The sequence below is a fragment of the Gigantopelta aegis genome, chromosome 4 (genome assembly GCF_016097555.1).
Source record: "Gigantopelta aegis isolate Gae_Host chromosome 4, Gae_host_genome, whole genome shotgun sequence".
Classification (NCBI taxonomy): domain Eukaryota; kingdom Metazoa; phylum Mollusca; class Gastropoda; order Neomphalida; family Peltospiridae; genus Gigantopelta; species Gigantopelta aegis.
Genome location: NC_054702.1, coordinates 104,261,599 through 104,284,491, shown reverse-complemented (window position 1 = coordinate 104,284,491; position 22,893 = coordinate 104,261,599). Strand labels below are relative to the sequence as shown.

The 22,893-nt window shown below is 35.9% G+C and overlaps 1 protein-coding gene across 1 annotated transcript in view; it reads left to right on the top strand.

Moving 5' to 3' along the window:
* Window positions 1-21,997, top strand: part of LOC121370130 (collagen alpha-4(VI) chain-like) — a 36,758-nt gene extending 14,761 nt beyond the window's left edge. The window contains exons 7-22 of the mRNA XM_041495237.1: window positions 33-44; window positions 639-1,199; window positions 3,827-4,110; window positions 4,633-5,026; window positions 5,568-5,582; window positions 6,279-6,576; window positions 6,999-7,261; window positions 12,492-12,503; window positions 12,984-13,229; window positions 14,409-14,594; window positions 15,125-15,253; window positions 16,471-16,491; window positions 17,677-17,691; window positions 19,622-19,959; window positions 20,644-20,872; window positions 21,927-21,997. Coding sequence (XP_041351171.1) covers window positions 33-44; window positions 639-1,199; window positions 3,827-4,110; window positions 4,633-5,026; window positions 5,568-5,582; window positions 6,279-6,576; window positions 6,999-7,261; window positions 12,492-12,503; window positions 12,984-13,229; window positions 14,409-14,594; window positions 15,125-15,253; window positions 16,471-16,491; window positions 17,677-17,691; window positions 19,622-19,959; window positions 20,644-20,872; window positions 21,927-21,943 — 3,020 coding nt within the window. The 3' untranslated portion in view covers window positions 21,944-21,997. The remainder of the gene's footprint in view (window positions 1-32; window positions 45-638; window positions 1,200-3,826; window positions 4,111-4,632; window positions 5,027-5,567; window positions 5,583-6,278; window positions 6,577-6,998; window positions 7,262-12,491; window positions 12,504-12,983; window positions 13,230-14,408; window positions 14,595-15,124; window positions 15,254-16,470; window positions 16,492-17,676; window positions 17,692-19,621; window positions 19,960-20,643; window positions 20,873-21,926) is intronic.
* The last annotated feature ends 896 nt before the right edge of the window (window positions 21,998-22,893 follow it).

Genomic DNA, 22,893 nt, shown 5'->3' with positions numbered 1-22,893 from the left:
ATTTTATAGTTTTTTTCTTCTCTTTGTTTCAGCTGGAGAATTAGGTAAGAAATAGTTTTAAAAAAGTAAATGAAACTAATAGTGTGGGTATTTTATATATTTATTTAAAAACGCTTTCGATACTCCACAGTAATTATGCACCAAAATTATTAATAACATACATCCTAATAATCACTATTAATTTCACAAAATATATTAAATTGGGCTTATGCATTACTAAAGCTGATGGTCTGTCTGTCTGTCTGTCTGTGTGTGTGTGTGTGTGTGTGTGTGTGTGTGTCTGTCTCTCTCTCTCTCTCTCTCTCTCTCTCTCTCTCTCTCTCTCTCTCTCTCTGTGTGTGTGTGTGTGTGTGTGTGCGCGCTGGAATGTTGTTAATCTCGAATTATACCACTCGCACGGTATTAGAATGTGTCAAATAAATACATATACATGTACTTAAAATAGTTGTCCTAACATTTGCTTAAAATGTTACCTTGTCTTTTGCATTACGTCTAAAACAAAGTTACTAATGTTAAAAATGTATATTATGTCGATTATCATGTCTTAATAGTGTACTCATGAGTTGGTATGTTTATTTTGTAATGGTATCAGCATATCTTTATTCAAAAACATGTACATATTTACCCGTTTCCTTCAGAATGTAGGTCAGTTCCCGCAGACATTGTATTCTTACTGGATGCTTCCGGATCCGAAGGAACTTCAAATTTCCAGAAACAAATTGACTTTGTTCATAACTTCGCCAAGCAGTTTAGCATCGGTCCGAATGCCGTTCAGATTGGTGCTGTGACATTTTCTAATGGGCCTCACAACTCTTTCTATCTTAATGACCACAAAACCAAACCAGATCTTCTCCAAGCAATCAAACACATCCACTACACGGGTGGGGGCACACAGACACACTTGGGTCTGAAATTTGTACGGGAGAACAGTTTTTCACCGGCTCACGGCGCCAGAGGTCACGTGAGCCAGTTTCTGATTGTCCTCACTGATGGCAATTCAGCAAATTCCGGCGAGACTGCCAAAGAGGCGACCTTACTTCACAACACAGGGGTGAGGGTGATTTCAATAGGAATAGGGTCAGGAATCCGCAGCTCGGAACTCAAGAACATTGCGTCCGATAACAAGCACGTGTTCGCCGTGGGAAATTTTGATGCTCTGAAGACCATTGAGAAGGAGATACATGCTATAACATGCACAGGTGAGATTTACGTCAGCATTTTGTAGAAAACAATGGAATTTGCATTGGTTGATCCAGAGGGAGGTCATACGAGTCTCGTGTCTCCCCCCGGCTTGTTTGAAGTGCCCTTTTTAATGACTTTAGTAGGAGACAATTTAATTTTCATTGGCGGATCCAGAGGGAGGTCATACGAGTCTCGTGACCCTCCCCCCCCCCCCCCCCGGCTTGTTTGAAGTGCCCTTTTCAATGACTTTAAATAATAAAAATAATCATTATCCACAATATACTATACAACACTTTAAACTGCCATGTAAATATGTTTCTGAGAATCTTTATTTTAATAATTCCTGGAAACATGCCCCCGAACTCACCTACAGATTTTGCTGCCTTTGGGAGCTCAGCTCATTTGCCTTCGACATTTTTAGAATTTTCTGACCCCCTTTTACAAAATACTGGATTCGCCCCTGGTTGTTTTTAATGCCATTTCAAAACAATCTTGTTAAATTATCCTGATAAAAACAAATCAGTTATACTTACTTGTAATTATAATAAAAGAGGAAAATATATCATATCATTTATATTTGTGCTCATTTCAACAAGAAAATTTTTGTTGTTGCTTTTTTACTTTAAATTTCAATGTATGTAAAATTATGTTACTTGTTTTATTGCAGTATTAAAGTTTTAGATGTTTGAAATAGACAGGTATTATTAATAATATGTTCACATTCCGAACTTGCTAAAGCCATTGTTAATGATAAAACGATATGTACATATATTTTTAAAAGTTTGTTTCAATAGCAATAATTTAAGGCAACAACAATGAAAAAAAAAAAAAAATCGAAATGAAAACAACAAACATACAACAACAACAAAACCCTCAAAACAACAACAATACACGCATGGGTCCCTCAATCATATATATGAGCCATGTTATCAAGACACCGCCATTTATGATTTTTAAGCTTTTAATATTGAATATTTATATACATTGCATATGCTGACATTTTCTGTTCCCAGGTTTAAACTGTAAGTTACGCATGAATGCATGTTAATCTTTATACTGTTATATGCATGTTGGTGACTGTGCAATGACGGTATATACTATATATATTCATCTTCGTTAACCGAACATTCATTTCATTTCTATAACATTTGTGTTATTCTCATCTCCTTCACTCCTACTGTGGTTTCCAAAATATTAAACATTATACAATTCTGGCTAAAATATTTTATATGTAAACATTTACTGTCACGTAATCAAGTTTTGTGTTGTTTTTAACCATGTCCGGTGCCTATAAAACTTTTAGTATAGACTCGAATTTTTAATAACGTTACACTATTACTGTATTCGTCTTCAGTCTAGACTACATTTTTATATATATATATAAGCACAGGGCGATATGTCCAACGCCAAATTTAACTTTGAATCAAATGTGTTGAAAGCCTCTTTTTTTCGTTCTTTAATAAAGCTATACTTACATAAGCTTACACACTCACACATACGCACGCACGCACGCGCGCGCGCACTCTCTCACACACACACACGCACGCACACAATATATATGTATACGTGTGTGTGTGTGTGCGTGTGTGTGTGTGTTGAAAGGTATATAATAATGGAAGTTATTTTATACATTTCCTACATATTTATTATTATATTTAAAATGATTATTTGATTCACAGGTTATTATGTCAATTAATATTATGAGCATACATTGATGTTTGGGCTTGGGACTTTTTTTATAGTCTTTCAACTGAGGTTTAGGCTGCATGAATTCGTGAGAATAAACAGATTAAAATTCTCAAAATCTCTCACTCCCCCCCCCCCCCCCCCCCCTCTCTCTCTCTCTCTCTCTCTCTCTCTCTCTCTCTCTCTCTCTCTCTCTCTCTCTCTCTCTCTTGGTTGCATGAACTGTATATGTTTTTGTGATGAATGTCTTGGTGTTCATTGCATGTTTCTCTTTTCAAAAACTATTGTGATGGATATGCATGCAATTATAATTTAAAACACTAGTATGAAAATATATCTTCACAGGTCGATGTGGCAAATAAAAATGAATATCATGAAAATTATTGTTGTGTCATTTTCTGTGATATTCTACCTACGATAAGTAGTTTCCATAGAGTCGGTAATTCGCACTTGTTATATTATATTTTGGTGGGGATGAGTAGGTGGGTTAATGAGTTGGCATCACTGATGTTTTTGATGCACTCTAGCTCTGTACATTAAAGAAGCACAGTTTAACCATGACATTGATTGTTCGTCTGTTACTTGTTTAATCATATTCAACTAAAGCTTGTCAATGATTTTGTGATCTAAATATAGTTTTTATATCGCTGGATCAAAATAATAGATGGTATGGGTTGAAATGTGTTTTTCTTTCCCGACTTTCCTGTTTTCTTCCGATTTGCTATTTAAGTAAAAATGACAGCAAATATCGTGCTTTCGTTAGCTGGTATATACCAAAACAGTTAAATATATAGGAACTACCGCCGCTCAATATTATAGACTGCGAATAAGTATTAATGCATACAATACTGTTCAGTCATAGATCTGCGGCATAAACGCTTATAATGTTATTTTGTAAATAAAAGGTACCATTCACGAAAAAGCACTAGAAATAATCTCAGCAAATTAAATATTTTAGCTTGCCGCAACAAGCCAGCGGACATCGTATTTCTACTAGATACATCGGGAAGTGAAGGCCAGGCAAATTTTCAAACTCAGCTAAAGTTTGTTGAAAATTTTACCAAGGATTTCAAAGTGGGGCCCAACGAAGTACAGTTCAGCGTGGTTACCTTCAGTTCGACCGTGAAGAACGAGTTCTGGCTGAACCAACACCAAGACAGAGCTAGCCTTATAAAGGTAAGAGCCGTTCCAAAACTCATAACACGGAAGGAGGATATGTTTTATTTAACGACGCACTCAATACATTTTATTTACGTTTATATGGCGTCAGACATATGGTTAAGGACCACACACATATTGAGAGAGGAAACCCGCTATCGCCACTTCATGGGCTACTCTTTTTCGATTAGCAACAAGGGATCTTTTATATGCACCATTCCACAGACGGCCTTTGTTACACCAGTTGTGGAGCACTGGCTGGAACGAGAAATAGGCCAATGAGTCCACCGGCGGGTATCGATCCTAGACCGACCGCGATCAAGCGAACGCTTTAACTAATGTGTAGATCACCATTTCTTCAGGTACGCTTTGATTAGCTTCTAAAGGCAAACATGTATAATATGCAGGCTTGTTGGTATAGTATACATGTTGTAGTTAGAGTTAGTTAAGTTCACAATGACGTTCTGTTCTGTTCTGAAGACCGCAAGTTGTTGAAAAGAGTCTGGTGGCATACTTCCCCTTGGAAGTTCTTTAATTCATCTAGTTTCATTGAATTAAAATTGTGGCTGGCAATCTTTTGATTCAGTTATTGTCTTTGTCTGACAGATAGGACTTAAGCTTCGTTATTTTAGTATCTTCACGCTGGTTTTCTCTCTCACACAGGCTATGCAACAGATAAAGTTCCGAAGCGGGAACACCCAGACAGACGACGGACTCAACTTTGTCCGTCTGAACAGTTTCCTGCCCTCACACGGGGGTCGTAACAACTCGCAGCAGATTGTTATTGTCTTGACGGACGGTCAGTCGACGGAAAAACCGCAAACAGCACACGAAGCGACAAAAATGCATTCAACGGGAGTCAAGGTCATCTCAATTGGAATTGGTAACTCTGTTGACAAGACGGAGCTGTTGACTATAGCGAGCGAGGACAAGTTCATGTTCACCGTACCGTCATTCGCTACATTACACACCATTGAAAACCGAATTAAACAAACTGCTTGTGAGTTATAAACCCAATAAACTATCGATACTTCATGTGTCGGCAGGGTGTTGCCAAAACTTACCTTACCATTACCTTGTGTATTCATTTCATTCGGTGTGAACGTTTAATCTATACATGTACGTACACACTCTACAATGTTTTATATTGAATGTTTTCAGTTCTTCAAAATTAACTGAAAGGGGATACAAAAACATATTCATTTTATATCTGTCCTGATGTTAGACAAACTGATGCATACCAAAGGTTATAGGAATATAAGATATAGCGAAGGAATGTCCATTTTAATTTAAGATCACAGTAACATTATGTCACAAAAGTAATTTCCATACGAGTCAGACGTGTTACATTAATTACAAACAATCAACCTTTATTTGGTCGACAAAAAGAAAAAAAAAAGAAGAAAGAAAAAGATTTCTTACTGATTGATTTAAAAAACCCAATTTGTAATTAAGCATAGAAAGCCTTGCTATAATATCATAACGTCAATAATACTGAATAGTTTATACTAATATTCACTTTGATACAACTTCCATTGCAGGTGGTCCATCGTCAGGTACGTGATATTCCAACTATGTTTAATGCTTTGGAATGGCCACATTAAATTTCCAATATATTATTTTCTACACAGGCGTACGGACGCCCATTTTTGTAGAGGGTATGCTGGCTTTTGCCCGAATTAAACAAAAAATGACCGAATCTGGAAAAGAAAATCATTCAGTCATATTAGCATTACTACCAAACAGCTATATAGAGTTGTAAACAAATCACGTTTGAGGGTAGAATGATGGAAATATATGGTAAAAGGTCTCGGGTTGACACATTTTGACCGAATATTTATATACTTTTCTCCCGAATTTGAGGTCCCCCCTCCCCCCCCCCCCCCCCCACCACCACCACCCCCCAGTCTCGTACGCTTATGATTTTCTATGTTTATTTTTGGCTCAAAACAATGTTATTCTGTTTACACATAAGATCACTTGAACTAATGTCAAGTGAATATACATTGTTATTTTATCATGTGTTTACAGACAAATGGGATTCAGTTAAATATTCGGTTATTGTTTTTGCACAAAATATGTTAATTATACCTATTATAATATTTTAAAACTCGTTATTGCACTCAAAATGTGCGAATATGTTACTTTACTTGCGAATTCTGTTATTTGCATATCAAATGAGTTAAGTATTTAACTGGAAGAGTGATATTTTGCCGTTTCTCATTATTTACTTCTTAATTTACATTTTCCAGGATGCAAATCGGATCCCGTAGATCTAGTTTTCCTCTTAGATTCTTCATCAAGCGAAGGAAGACGAAATTTTAAAACACAGCTTCAGTTCGTACGTAACTTCACGAGAGATTTCGACATTGGACCCTCTGCCGTGCAGGTGGGCGTTGTCACGTTCTCCACCCACGTGCAAAACCGAGTTTGGTTGAATTCCTTTAGAAGTAAACGCGCCTTGATGGATGCCATAGTTCGAATTCCATATCATTCTGGAGTCACCCATACAGGAGAAGGTTTGCGGTTTGTTCGCCAAGTGGCTTTGAGGTACAATGTGTGTTAAATTTAAAAAGTATATTAAACGTTTCTTAATAATATATTACCACAACCAGTTAATCCTCTATATTTTAATTATTTAGATTAAAGGCAGGATTCTTGGACGTAGTGACGACCTTGTCAAAACGTCCCTTTGCCTTGTGCAGAGATACGATTTTGACTGCAATAACTGTGTTGTTCATGATCAGTACAAAAACGGGTTGTAGGTTCGATCCCCGCCTCCACGAGGGACCCATTGCTCCATAACAGGTCTATTTTTGGATTCGAGAACCATGTCGTGTTTTGATGTTTTAAATGTTGTGAAGACTGATAAAGACTGACGCTACTTATGAAAATCATATTTAAATTTTTTCACCCTAAACTGTCTCTACAACATATCTGTGGGTGCCTATAAATAAACGCATTTGTTACAGTGCCGCTCATGGCGCCAGACCTAACGCCAAGAAGGTTGTGATCGTCCTGACTGACGGCCAGTCATCACCGCGAGCCGAGACGCGGATCGAGGCAGCCCTGCTCCACAAGACGGGGGCTCGGGTGATCACCATCGGCATAGGCCACGGCGTTAACGTGCCCGAGCTGAAGAACATCGCCACGGGCCAGCAGTCCGTCTTCCAAGTATCAGGGTTTGACGCCCTCCACACCGTCGAGTCTGAAATCAGAACGAAGACTTGCCAAAGTACGTCAGATAATTACACTGACTAGGTGAATGGTTGGATGTTTGACTTATCAAATGCTTGACTGACTGGTTGGATGACTGACTAACTGACTGAGATCAGAACGAAGACTTGCCAAAGTACGTCAGATAATTACACTGACTAGGTGAATGGTTGGATGTTTGACTTATCAAATGCTTGACTGACTGGTTGGATGACTGACTAACTGACTGAGATCAGAACGAAGACTTGCCAAAGTACGTCAGATAATTACACTGACTAGGTGATTGGTTGATGAAGTGACTGTCTGGTTACCAAATTAACCTTTCTCAGTATTAAAGCCGCACACCCTAGTTCCATCCAGCGAAAATAAATTATAATTTGGTTAATCTACAAACCTGTAACACACTTAGATCACGTTTTTATCAAATGGAGTGAAAAAGCAGGTTTTATATCGATAAATACCATGGGAATCCCCATGTCCCAATTGCTTGATATAATTTTGAAAGTTAGTATTCTGATGTCACCGGTAGATGTCGTTCGAAGCACAACAATGCCTACGTCACGACAAATTTCACAGAGTGCGCACAGACTTGGGGTGCGTTCTTTTCACCTCTCCTGGGCATGTTTCAACTGTTCTGTCCTGGTTGTATCCCCTCTGCAGATATCGTAAGACTTAGCAAAATTATTAGTTTTAAGGGTTTGTAACGTTTTGTATTGAGACACTTACTTGTCTGAACTTTATTGTTACTGAAAATGTTCACGAACTGTGAATAAAAATCTCACAAATGAACAACAACAAATCGGATGTTGATTGCGCGAACCGTGCACGAGAAAACAAACCGAAACAAAATGATAACGGTCACGTGGTATACCAACATCTGTGACGTTTACACAGGAAGATTCCCTCTAAAAATAGATTGGACCTCGCTTGCTTAACGGTTTTTTCTCGACAGCACGTCTTGTGAAAAAAATGCAAAAAATGCATTTCGTGGTTTTACAAACATCAGGATTACCAAAAAGCACTTCAGGATGTGTCCCTTTAATGTGTGTGGACTCAGAAGTAAACTTAAAATTCCTGAGTTTGTAGAATTTGTATCCAAGTATGACATTCTTTGTCTTACTGAAACAAAAACAGATCAAACCGACTGCATGTCAAAATTACTACCAGTCTACACTTTCTTTTTGAATAACCGGAGAAAAAGATTTTGTCCATCTGGTGGCATAGCCATTGGTATAAAAAATGAACTGTCATCTACTATAGATTTTAATGTTACAAATAATTCTGAATATGTGTCTTGGTTTAGCATTCCTCCGGAAATGACAGGCCTTTGTGAAAAACTTACTATTGGTGTTGTATACATGCCCCCTATTGGATCCATATTATAAAGAAGATACATTTGACCAAATTGATAATGAAATTACTAAAAATACAGCACAACACAGCCCACTTTTACTGTTAGGTGATTTTAATGCTAGAACTAAATGTTTTCCAGATTACACTATAATTGACACAGACATAGACATATTTTACGACATATATAATGATATGTTAGATTTCTTTAATGACATTCAAATTAGAATCATATAATGTACCCATAGAAAGAACAAGCCAAGATATGGGCAAATCCAACGGGCATGGAATTAAATTACTGAACCTATGTAAATCACACAATCTTTATATAGTAAATGGTGGAATAGGAGATGACAGAAACATTGGAAAAGTTACTTGTAAAGATAGCAGTGTGGTTGACTATGCCATTGGCACCCATCATATATTTAAAATAGCTAATAATTTTCAAGTGTATAAGTTTGACCCACTTCTGTCAGATGTACACTGCGGCCTAATACTTACCTTGAATGTAAACGAGAATGCTGCTTGTAGTGACAACGATATTCCAAATTGTATTATATACTCAACAAATAACAAGCCTAATAAGTGGAAACCCGAAGCGTCTACTGAATTTAAAAATAGCATTAATAAAGACTCACTCGATAACATACTAACAACCCTAAACAACTCGTCTATTGACATCCAAACACGTGTCGATAATACAACAGAGACAATGAAAAACCTATTTTTAGACGCGGCTGAATCAACTCTAGGTCCATCTTCATAAATCAAGGCTAATATTCGTTCCTCGTATTCAGAATACGAGGAACGAATATTAGCCTTGATTTATGAAGATGCTCTAGGTCAAGCACGCTCTCGCACGATCAACCGACGTGCAAAACACAAAGGTCACCAGTCACTGTACGGAAAGTCGCATGGTTGTCGAGTACTCCGTGGAAAATATCATCAGGCTAAAAAGAATTACAACTTAAAAAAAACATTAGAAAATAAACTAAGACTTATTAATGCAAGTAAATCGTATAAAAAGTCGTTGATAAAGGAACATTCCGTAAATAAATTCAATATTGAAAAGAAAATGCGTAACTTAAGAACAAATGACCCCAAAGCTTTTTACAAATTACTAAAACCACAGAATGAAGAAAATAACTTCCCCCCACTTGACGATTTTTATAAATTTTTCAAAACTATAAATGAAGGCGAACCGGACGAAGACGAAATAAATATAAATCTGGATAACACAGTGAAAATGTTTTAAACAGAAAGATAGAAGAAGAAGAAATATTATATGCTATAAAACAACTGAAAAATGCCAAGGCACCTGGAATCGATAATATAAATGAATACATTAAAGTGACTGCCGACATGATGCTTCCAATTTATTCCAAGCTATTTAACATAATTCTCGATAACAGTGTTTTTCCAAATGAGTGGTTGACGGGGGTAATTAAACCCATTTTTAAAAATAAAGGAAATCGTTTACTCCCTGAAAACTATAGGCCGATAACGCTGCTCTGTTGCATCTCGAAACTATTTACGACTATTTTAAACAACCGATTAAATACCTTTATTGAAGGAAATAATATATTAAACGAAGCTCAAACAGCTTTCAGAAAAGGTTACTCTACCACTAATCACCTATTTAATATACATTCATTAATCGAAATTCTGAAGAAAAGAAAAAAGAAATTATTTTGCGCTTTCGTAGATTTTCAAAAAGCATTTGATCTAATCTCTAGGACATGTCTTTGGCAAAAATTGCTTAAAAATAACATAAATGGAAAATTCTTCAAAATTATCTACCAAATGTATCAAGGAATAAAATCTTGCATTTGTACAAACAATGAAACATCAGATCTATTCCCTTGCAATATCGGTGTCCGTCAAGGAGAAAATTTGTCACCTGTTTTGTTTTCTATTTATTTAAATGATTTAGATAATTACTTAAAAAGCCACAATTGTACTGGGGTATCTATAGCCACAGATGACATAGCAAAAATCTCGGAAACCATTCTTTATTTTCTATGCTTATTATATGCCGACGATACTGCGCTTCTCGCAACAAACGCCTTCGATTTACAACAATCCCTTAATGCCTTTTTACAATATTGCAATAAATGGAAACTTAAAGTTAACGTAAACAAAACTAAAATAATAATTTTTAATGGTACTGCTACTGACTACAAGAAAGTATTTACATTAGGAAACCAAACACTCGAAAACGTAAAAGAGTACAAATATTTAGGGTTAACTTTTACCAAATTAAATAGGTTTAAAATCACCAAAAAACTGCTAACACAAAAGGCGACAAAAGCAATGTACTTTATCCTATCAAAATCTAAAGACAATAACTTTTCAGTTGAATGTAAATTAAAATTATTTGATTCCATGGTTGTCCAGATTCTTTTATATGGATGTGAAATATGGGGCCATGAAAATATTGATATTATTGAAGCTATTCATATTAAATTTTTAAAACACATCCTACCAGTAAGGAAAGGAACCCCACTATTCATGATATACGGTGAACTTGGAAGAAAACCCCTTAAATTAATTATCCAACAAAGGATGATAAGTATCTGGGCCAGAATTGTTTCTGGAAAACAAAACAAAAACATCCTTCTTATTGTATAAACTAATGTTACACGACTCTAACATATCTGAACATCAAACCATTACTTACCAATCGAAACAGGACGATGGAACAACACCCCAGTAGAAAGCAGACTATGTACACTATGTAACAAAAATGACATCGGAGACGAATTTCATTATCTACTTACATGCTCTTTCTTTAATAACTCCCGAAAAAAAATGTTAAAGCCATATTATTATAACAAACCCAATATGCTGAAATTTAAACAACTAATGACAAATGACAAAATAAGTCTTCTAAAAAAAGTTGTGCAAATTAATAAAAGAAATAACGGATAAATTCGGTAAACCTTAAAAAGAATTGTCTTCCAAGCTTATTCTGTCTTATTCCGACTACTACTATCCGTGTTTGCATATATATATATATATATATATATGTATGTGTGTATGTGTATGTGTATGTGTATGTGTATGTGTATGTGTATGTGTGTATATATATATATATATATATATATATATATATATATATATATATATATATATATATATGGATAGATGGATGGATAGATAGATAGATAGATTATTACTATTAGAAATATATTTCATTTTGTATTATTATTAGAAATTTTTGTTTTGATATTGTACATGTAAATCTTCTCCTGTAAACCCCATCTTGTCACTGTCATATAATTATTGTTAATGTACCTCATATGCCGCTGAATAGCGGCCTGAGTGAAATAAAGTTCTGTTCTGTTCTGTTCTGACTGACAAGTGGCAGGATTTGATTGTCAATCAAAGTTAAGCATGTCGATTTTGGAAGGGATGTGATACAAACAAATAACGTTAAATAACTGTCTTTGACCGTGTGTTTGACGTCTAGCATCACTGGCGATCGGTTCGATGTCTAATACTGTATTGGTTTATAAGAATTATCTTTCATGTTTTCGCTACACCGAAGGTAAATTGTCTGGCGGTTTTTGTGTTTTTTTCACTTTTAAATAATAGTAAGATATATACATTTTGGATTAAAGTAGGTACAGATTTGCTAACTGGAATAATGAAACAATATGACAAAATAACAAGCATCCAAATGTTGTATAGCGACCTTTCAGTACTGTTGCAAGTTGCTAAAATTAACACAATTATTTTATTATAATTGTACCAATGTATTTTACCTGTAAAAAGCATGATATTTTTTTATAACAAGTCTGAAAGATAAACATAATTACCGAAGTTCCTTAAAGTATTAAAGTTGCTTAAAATAATATGATGACTGTTCATACATCTGTCACTGTTTTGTCTTACAGGTGTTACCACACGTAAGTACCGTGTTTATTATACTTGACTTGAGGCTAGCTTCGTCTTAGAAAAAACCCATGTATTTATGGTGTGTTAAAATAAATTTCTATAAATTATATGTATAGTTTATTACTGTTCAACTGTCTCTTCGTCAAAAGGTAAAATTGAGGTTACTAGTAATATTAAAGAAATATGATCATATGTTAAATGTTTGCAATATGTCATAAAATGGTGAAATAACACAGAACAATAATACACAATAAATACTGTAAATAAATGGAATACAGTATATGGAATAATTATTACTTAACTAGAAATGCTGTACAAATGCATCTTACTGTATTGAAGATGTTTTTCAGTGTGTATATTTTGCATATTAAAGGTGTATTTTGTTTTGTGGATATGTAATTCAGTGTATGAGCTTTACATTTCACAAGACAAATTTTATTTTGTCATTATTTGTAAGAATGCTCCTTTAATGATTTAAAACACAAACGTAGCCTGCGCCTCTTCTACCGCCGACATCGTCTTCCTGTTGGACTCGTCTGGCAGCGAGGGTCCCGCCAACTTCCAGAAACAACTCGGCTTCGTCGGCAACTTCATCAAAGCCTTCAACATCGGCCCCAAAGACGTCCAGTTCAGCGTGGTGACGTTTGCTTCCACTCCAAAGAACGAGTTCTACCTCAACTCCTTTTCCAGCAAGCCCGCCCTATTGGCTGCTCTTCACAATATCAAATATATCTCTGGTTAGTACTATTGTCGTGTTAACCAGAATAAACCCTGTGAATGTTCTGAATATGTCGTTAATTTAGTACTGCATGCATGGAAATGAAGTCGCCCTGCAGCAGATTTCATATACAATCAATCATGTGAAACTCGGTGCAAATAATTATTTTAACGAATTAATTTTTATATATATATATATATATATATATATATATATATATATATATATAAGAAAATAATTTAATGTTCAAAAAAACATGACGTAGGTAAACATACTTTTATACCCGTCTTTGATTCTTTGAATCTCCATCTACTAGATCCTTTACTGGAGATTTCATCCCTCTTGTACCGCCAAAAGAGGACCGCCACTCACAGTTAATCATCTTCCTTATAAATAAATATAGAGTAATCAAACCTTGCATGCAAATACAATTTCGAATGGAGGTGTGACACGTACCATAACTAGGTCACCACGACCTACTTTTCATTCACTACTGCACATTTAACAGGAGTATCATATACCTCACTGGCACTCTTGTGCCATTCCATATTTTGAACGTACGCATACTTTTTCATCCCATTGGTGAAAGTCTTGCACATTTATTACTGTTTCGTCGTTTTAGATGAAGTGGCAGACGACAGCTGTGGTGGCAGCACTCATGACGGGTTCCACCGATAGGGCAGGGTATGCTCACCTTTCGCGAACACCTAATATCATCACTGATATAACAGTGATTCATGAGCACATGCCATCACAGCTGTTCTTATTATAATGAGCTCTGTCCAGTGCTACTTTTGATTTAGTAAACTAGTGTGGCAGTGACAGTCTTCTTGGGCGGTGCAAATGATCTCCTTTGGAGTGGCTGTCCTTTAGAATCAACTACTATTTTGCCAAATACCTATTCGACTCTGCATGGTACAGAGATACGGTCCTGGCCATATATTCAGGGTTTGTCATTCAGATTTACTTGTCCGGGCCATATCTTTCTTATCAATTCATATAGGATCATCAAAGCGTGCATGCAAGTACAATTTGAGATGGCAGCGTGTCGCGTACCATAACTAGGTCACCGCGACCTACTTTTCACACAGTACTGCACATTTGACGGACGTATCATATATATCTCACCGATAATCTAGTTCTCTAACAACTAGGGTCTCTGCCTTTAAAAAAAAAATCTTACTATCTTTGTTTAAAGGTGGCACAAACACAGATGGTGCCTTGAAATTCGTTCGACAGAACAGTTTTACGGCTGCCCACGGATCGAGACCAGGAGCAGCGAGAATATTAGTTGTACTGACCGATGGTCAGTCAAACAGTAAAACTCAGACGATTTCCGAGTCACAGCTTCTTCACCAAGCAGGGATTGAGGTCATGTCCATAGGTATGCTATAACTACGATACCTCTTAAACGACTATATCATGTCACTTAGAGGAAAACTGTCTTGAAACGTATCTTTACGAAATATCCTTATTAATGCTGGTTATTTTAAGTATTACCATCAGTACTGAGAGTAAACAATCACGGTGACGTTTTGAGTATTAATGGCTAAGCAATAATTTACATATTTTGCGCATCAAAAAATGGCATGTCAAGGGGAAAAACACAATGTGAATGATCCATACATGATGTACGATTAAATATTAGTAATTTTAAAATATGCTTCAGTTTGCAGTTTTAATGTTATGTATAAATTTTTTTTTTTTATAAATGACCATCTTTCTCCCAAGAGAGACTGTATTAATATTTGTTATTAAACAAACAAAAAACAAACAAACAAAACAAGCCAAAAAAACAACAAACAAACAAAACAAACAATAATTTGTTCACCTCTAGTTAGAAATCAGGAATGTAAGTAAATAAACCTTGCACTTGTACGTTTACGAATGTTTGGTCCTAACTGTCGTTGCTAGGTATTGGTAATGGTGTCGACAAAGTAGAGCTGGGAGGAATCGCCTCCGATGCCAAACACACGTTCACCGTGGCCAACTTCAACGCTCTGAAAACGATCCAACTCGAGCTGCAGAAGGTCGCTTGTAATGGTAATGATTTCCCACTTTGATAAAAGACAAATACTTATTACACTTCTGCAGTACCTCTTTCTATTAGTCTAGGTCATTTTAACTACACCAAATGAAACTAAACGTTGCCAGATGCTTCTATAACAGATTCAGGGTTAAAGTTTGTTTGTTTAAAGGAACATTCCCGAGTTTGCTGCATTGTAAGATGTTTTTGACTAATAAAACATTTCTACGATTAAACTTACATATTAAATATATTTTCTTGTTTAGAATATCAGTGTATGTATATTCAATGTGTTTCTGGTCGTCTTAATATTTGTAAGAAGCCCAAACTGGATTTTGCCTTCAAATAATTTCGTACGTACAAAAACATCTTTAGGAAATAAAATGAAATTTAACCTAGTACAAATATTAGAACGATCAGAAACACGTTTAATATACAGCCACTAATATTGTGTGCATAAAAATATATTTGATATGTAATTACAGTCGTCAAAAAGTCTCTGTTAGTCAATAACATCTTAAAAATTGCAGCAAACTCAGGAATATCCCTTTAACGACGTCACTAAGTCACATTGATTAATTAATCATCGGCTTTTGGATGTCAAACATTTGGTAATTCTGACATTTTTTCATCAGCAGCAAGGGATCTTTTATATGCACTATCCTAGTCGTGGGGCACTGGTTGCGATCGGGGTGGGTGGGTGTTATGTTGGATCAAAGAATGGGACCACCAAGGAGGTTGGATACTACAAATCAAACATCTCAGGCGGGTACTGTGCCAACTGAGTTGTCAAGAAGGGACTACTCAAATTAGTTACCAACAATGTTGCAATTGTGGTCTGGATGACGGACGGACGTGATAATATGAGATATTTTAATGTTAGCTTAACTGGCATTTTGTTGCAAAATACTGTTAAATGACGTATTAAAAGAAAAGCTGTACGAACTTTGAACTCCAATAAATTCGCTTCAGTTATTAATACATTATCTACCTTTTAATTTTGAAAACGATGTTATAATAATTTATACTATAGATAAATATTCACGAGAAGTACCATATAGGCGTCGGAAGCGGAGGGGGACTGTTCTCCCAACATTGGAGAGTATAGATTCCTCCCCGTTAAAAAGCGAATTAACACAGAACTGGCCTTTCCCTTTGTTGGTATCTTTCGACGCCTATGCACCTTTACTTTCAGAGTTATACCATAGTAAATTATGTTTGTTTTTCCTTCCAGTTCAACCAACTGGTGCACCCGGTATGTATATGACGTATTAGCGTAACAAACATTTACCGGTAACAACCATTAGGTAACAGTTATAGTACGTTTGCGTCAAAAGGGAACTGATAACTAACATGTAATTTCATAATTAATAACTCATATAAAACATATTATTAAGTTGTAAACCCATACCAACTCGCATATATATATATATATATATATATATATATATATATATATATATATATATATATATATATATTTTTTTTTTTTTTTTTTTTTTTTTTTTTTTTTTTTTTTCAGTGTAAACTAAAAGGTTTCTGAAAAATTGCCATCAAATGTTACATTTGCCTTTTTCATAAAGGGATGAAGGCAACTGGTGGCACAACCAGCTAAAATACGCACGACGTTTACCTTTACTATCTGTGTACTGCATTATGGATTACTAGAGTGAGTGAGTGAGTGAGAGACTCTTTTTAACGTGTGCATATACCACGAAGGTTTCGCACATGCCTGACTCGGGGTTAATCTCTGATATCGCCAGTGACTAAGTCCGGGCCTTTTGACGCAAACTGACTTGGCCTATAAACATACACACTTAAAAGGAAATATGCACGTCTGCGAATAAGTATGTATGTGAAAGAAAAAAACCACATTATTATTTTGCTCTAACGTGATTAAGACACCAAATAGTCATAGTTTATTTTGCTGAAATTACATTTATTATATTCATTTTATTTCTTTTGATATTACTTTGATGTCATCAAAAGGATCATATGTCGTTCAAAATAAAATATTCAAATTTGAATAGCAATATTGTTATTCCATCCCAGTATTTACTTATTCCAAGGTTAATTAAAGGTTAAAAAGATAATAGTGTAAAATAAAATATTTACAAATTCTTGTGTCGAATAAAATGTTACTTTTTAATTTATAGGATTGACATGAGTATAAAATTACTTTCACTTTTAGCAATCAGATGGCAAGATTTCTATCGGAGATTAATAGTAACCAGAAACCGTGGAATAGGAGAGGCCGCAAGGTCTATTCCCCCCCCCCCCCCCCAATTTCAAATCGCAGCGACAGTGACACACACACACACACACACACACACACACACACACACACACTTTCAAATACACTCCGCGGGCCTTGGTAACTAAACTAAAAATTGTAGAATAATAATTGTATTGCATTATATGTATTGTATTTTAATTCCAGTGACAACTACGCACGGTGAGTTATGAAAACTGTTAAAATAAGCCCAAGCTCATACAATGGCTTCGAAACAACTTTTATAGGAAATAGTTCTTTTTTGTATGGTGTGCAAGTATTAAAATATGTTAAATTTATAAGAAATATATTTTAAATTTATTCTACGAATAGTCACTGAAATACATTACACAACAAACGATATCAATTATTTTCATTCGTGTTTAGTAGAACATTTTTTAAATATTATTTTAATATGAAATATTTTTTTCCAACAATTTTCTGGTGTATATGTTTCATTTATTTATCGTTTCTGTTGTAATTGCTTAATTAACAAAATCATTAGCTTGAATATCCTCTGACTGCACTGCTTATAAATACTGGTAGTTTCCATCAATCGGCTAGATGCAAGAGTTGTCACTGAAATTGTCATTCAGTGCAAGTTTCACAGGTTTATATTATTTTTCATCTGCAAAAAAAATATTGTTTTGTTTAATGACACCACTAGAGCACATTGATTAATTAATCATCGGCTATTGCATGTCAAACATTTGGTAATTCCGACACGTAGTCATAATTCTGACACGTAGTCATCACAGGAAAACCGCTACCTTTTTCCATTAGTAGCAAGGATTCTTTTGTATGCACTTTCCCAGACAGGAAGGCATATACCACGGCCTTTGATCAGTTTTAGACCGGCCTCGGTGGCGTCGTGGCAGGCCATCGGTCTACAGGCTGGTAGGTACTGGGTTCGGATCCCAGTCAAGGCATGGGATTTTTAACCCAGATACCGACTCCAAACCCTGAGTGAGTGCTCCGCAAGGCTCAATGGGTAGGTGTAAACCACTTGCACCGACCAGTGATCCATAACTGGTTCAACAAATTCCATGGTTTGTGCTATCCTGCCTGTGGGAAGCGCAAATAAAAAATCCCTTGCTGCCTGTCGTAAAAAAGAGTAGCCTATGTGGCGACAGCGGGTTTCCTCTAAAAAAAAACAGTGTCAGAATGACCATATGTTTGACGTACAATAGCCGATGATAAGATAAAAAATCAATGTGCTCTAGTGGCGTCGTTAAATAAAACACACTTTACTTTACTTTTTGACCAGTTTTGGTGGTTTCATCAGCAATGACAGAAAACATTACACGAGCCTGTGGACAAGTTGTAAGGACAAAACGGAGCTTTCCAATAGCTAATGTCCCCTTCGTTTCAAGCAACCTTCCTTCTGCTTCCGCTTTTGGCATCCAAATATCACTTCTGATATGCATGACCATGTCTGGCACACAAGGTGTTTTATTTGGGTTCCGCGATTTATCTTTCTCAAACGCCTGGTATCGTTGTTTTGACACTGATTCATGGGTGCATTCCATCACAATTTAAAATCTTCTTAAAGCTGTATGCTAACCGGCCGCGCGCGACGCGAGTGATTTTTTTAGAAACCACTGATTTCAATTGAAGCATCCTAACTGCATGCGCGCGACGCGACAGATTTATATGTCGTGTCGCACGCGTGCGGTTAGGATACGGCAATTGAAATCAATGATTTCTAAAATAATCGCTCGCGGCCGGTTAGGATACAGCTTTAGACTCTAAATTATGATTTATCATTCAGATTTGTCAAATCAAGTTTGGGAGTGGTAGTCATTCTACAGGCAAAGCAAGGTTAAGGTATGGTCGTGCTGGAGAATGGTTAACCTCCTATAGACAAAACGCTTGACAGTGATTCGTGGATTGCATGACATCACGACTTTGTCGAAACATTCATTAGATTCGTATGCAGAGATATGAGCTTGAACGTGCTGATGGTATTATTATTAAGTTGTTGGAGCCGTGGTGGCGGACATGTCATGTTTTGGGTTTTTTTAATATTATTAGTTTTGGGCTAGGAAGATACTCAGACTATCAAAGAAGAAAACTTCACCATAGGTTTTTATTCTCTTCTTTTTCACCACAGCTCCCATATGTGGCGTAACTGAAAAGGGAGACATTGTATTTATCCTGGACTCGTCTGGTAGTGAAGGGCCATCGAATTTCCAGAAACAAAAAGTCTTTGTTGAGAAATTCGTGCATGATTTCACCATTGGACCAAAGAATGTAATGGTTGGACTCATTCGATTCTCATCGAGCGCTGACAACCAGTTCTGGCTAAACCAGCACACGACGAAACAGCAGTTGGTGTACGCTGTACAACAAGTACCCTATGCGTCAGGCTCCACGGCCACGGATCTCGCGTTGCAAATGGCCAGAACACAGTCGTTCACAGCAGCCCACGGCGCTCGACCAGGCGTCAAGGTAAAGAAATGGGTTCATTCACTTAAATTAATTTTTATATATATATATTATGCCTTTCCTGGGTCTAAATAAATATGGTTTTATGTTGGTGTCCCAATTAAGGTTCAAGCACAGTTTCCTGGGTCCATTTTAATTTATTTTGATGCTTGTATCTCAATTAAAGTTCAAGCACGCTTTCATAGGCAAAGTTTAATACTTAGTCTTTTGTAAAGTCAGTGTAGTGTATAAATTACAACTTCTCAATGAGCTCTTCCTTTGGCAGGGAATTTCACCCAACAACATCATCCTTTGCTCATGTTTACAATGAATATTCCAGTCAGCACTTGTCCCAGCTATCTTGTCTTCAAAAATCATGTATCCACCCTTAGCCCAAATGACCTTTCCTTTGAGTTCAATTAAAACATCACTTTGATAAAACTGCAAGCATCTCAACATGTTCAAAATGTTAAAGTTTAATTTCATGAGTCAATCCATACATTTCAACAGTTGTTAAACAATATTTTTCATTGTGAACAGCGGGTCCAAATTGTTCTTCAGAACAGTGAAGAAACACATAAAAAACATAATACATTTATAACTCAATTTCATGTTCATATTACCCAGTATCTCTTCTTTTCTTTTTTTGCAGTGGTTTCTCTATGAATCTGAAGCATAATATTAATTTTTTAACATGTTTTATTTTAGAAATATGCTATTGTTGTGACAGATGGTGCCTCTCGAAACCATGCACAGACCATAGCAGAGGCTACGAAACTGAAACATGCTGGCATCAATGTCATTGCGATTGGCGTGGGTTCGGGTATCAATCGGGCCGAGCTCCAGGGGATGGCCACAGACAGTCACCACGTATTCACTGTCACCAACTTCGATTCACTGCAGACCATCCACAAGGAAGTGCAGAAAAAGACATGTGGTTAGTACAAACACAAACACGTGCATGAATAGTATTACTTGCTATGCTGTACCATTATCTTTGGTATATTTGAGGAAAGGGATTGGGGTTTTTAATGAAAAATAAGCCTTGTGGTCAGGTCATAGGTTTTAAAGTGCACATTCAGAACAAGCTGTTGTAGCACACACCATAAACCTTCTTGCAATTTGTTCCTATTTGTACTTTCCATTGCCGTCAGTTCGGTGGGGGGAAATGGAAGAGTCGGTTGTTCTCCATTTTTACCCAAAATTAGTTGCAAAATGGTAGCATCAGACCACACACCTACTAAGTAAGATGTAACTTTAGCTATCAGTATTAATTATTTATATTTATGGCCCCCTCTATTTGAAATGGTTTCCTGACATCTAGTATTACAGGGCATCCTTATCATGTATATAGTTAAAACAAGTATTTGTTTACTACACCAGTGTAAAGTGTACAGTCAACAGAGCAGTAGTAACTTTAATGAAATCAGAACTGGACAGCAGTGTACTGCCCTTTTAGTTTGTCTGGCACCTGATGGAACAATAATGGTAAATTATTCTTCATTTGTAATTTATTTTGAGTTTTGAAGAAAGCTTTTATTGTTTACAAACTTTAACATTTTGCTTTGTTTAACAACACCACTAGAGCACTAACTTATTAATCATCGGCTATTGGATGTCAAACATTTGGTAATTCTGGTAGTTTTAGTGAAGAAACCTGCTACATATTTGTTAGTATCAAGGGATGTTTTATATAAACCATCCCACAGACAGGATAACACCTACCATGATCTTTGATATACCAGTCGTGGTCCACTGGCTGGAATGAGAAATAGCCCAATGGAGTCACTAACAGGAATCGATCCTAGACTGACTATGCATCAGGTGAATGTTTTACCAGTGGGCTACGCCCGGGCCCCCTCTATTATTGTTAAATACAGATAAAATGAAAATGCTTAGGGTATTTTTTTTCCCTACTGAAAACAGAATCGATTTATTATTTAAATTATATGACTTGAAGTAATGTGATTTTATTTATTTAATTTTTTTAGCACCAGCCTCTGGATGAGTCATGTGGAAGTTATCTCTGGACATCTGTAAATAAATATATTTCTTAAATGAACTTCTTGTACTTCTTGTACTTTATCAAACACTCCTTGTTCACAGCAATGTGATGCCCATTTATAAATAAAATCTGAACTGATGTTGAAACAGCTAAAAACTAAATCTGAAGGTAAAATTAAGGTTACTTTTCAGCATTTCAGATAAAACCAGTCTACTTTGTAAAACTTACAAGTATTTTATATCAAACAATAAATAATAATAATAATTTTAAAAATTAAATCGGCAAAATGCTGGAAAATAACAGCCCTGTGTTATAAAGAAGCCCCACAATAATAGGACATGTAGCCAATATTTTTATATGTACCCATGGCAGCATGTACTATGGTCTTTAATGTACCAATATTGTATGTACCCATGACCACATATACGATTGCCTTTAATATACTAGTACTTTTGTATATACCAATGACACATATACCTTAGATGTTGACATGTACATATACTTTGGCCTTTAATATACCATTTTCGTGTTTATCCATGGCAACATATAGTTGGACTTTAATAAACCATTTTTGTATGTACACATGACAACATACACTTTGATCTTTAATGTACCATTTTTGTATTTACTCCTTGCAACATATACCTTGAAATTTAATATCCCATTTTTTTTATTTATCCATGGCAACATATACCTTGATCTTTAATATACCATTTTTGTATTTACTCATTGCAACATATACCATGGTCTTTAATATACTAACAATGGAAGAGCAAATAATTAAATGTGTTTGATCAGGGGGACTGTTTCATGCCATGGTCATGGGGACTGATTCATGCCATGGTCATGGGGACTGATTCATGCCATGGTCATGACCCCATTTTTACTTGACTTCAGTTTTAAAATGACACAGAATTGACCAAAAAGCATCTACAGTGGATCAATCTGCCATG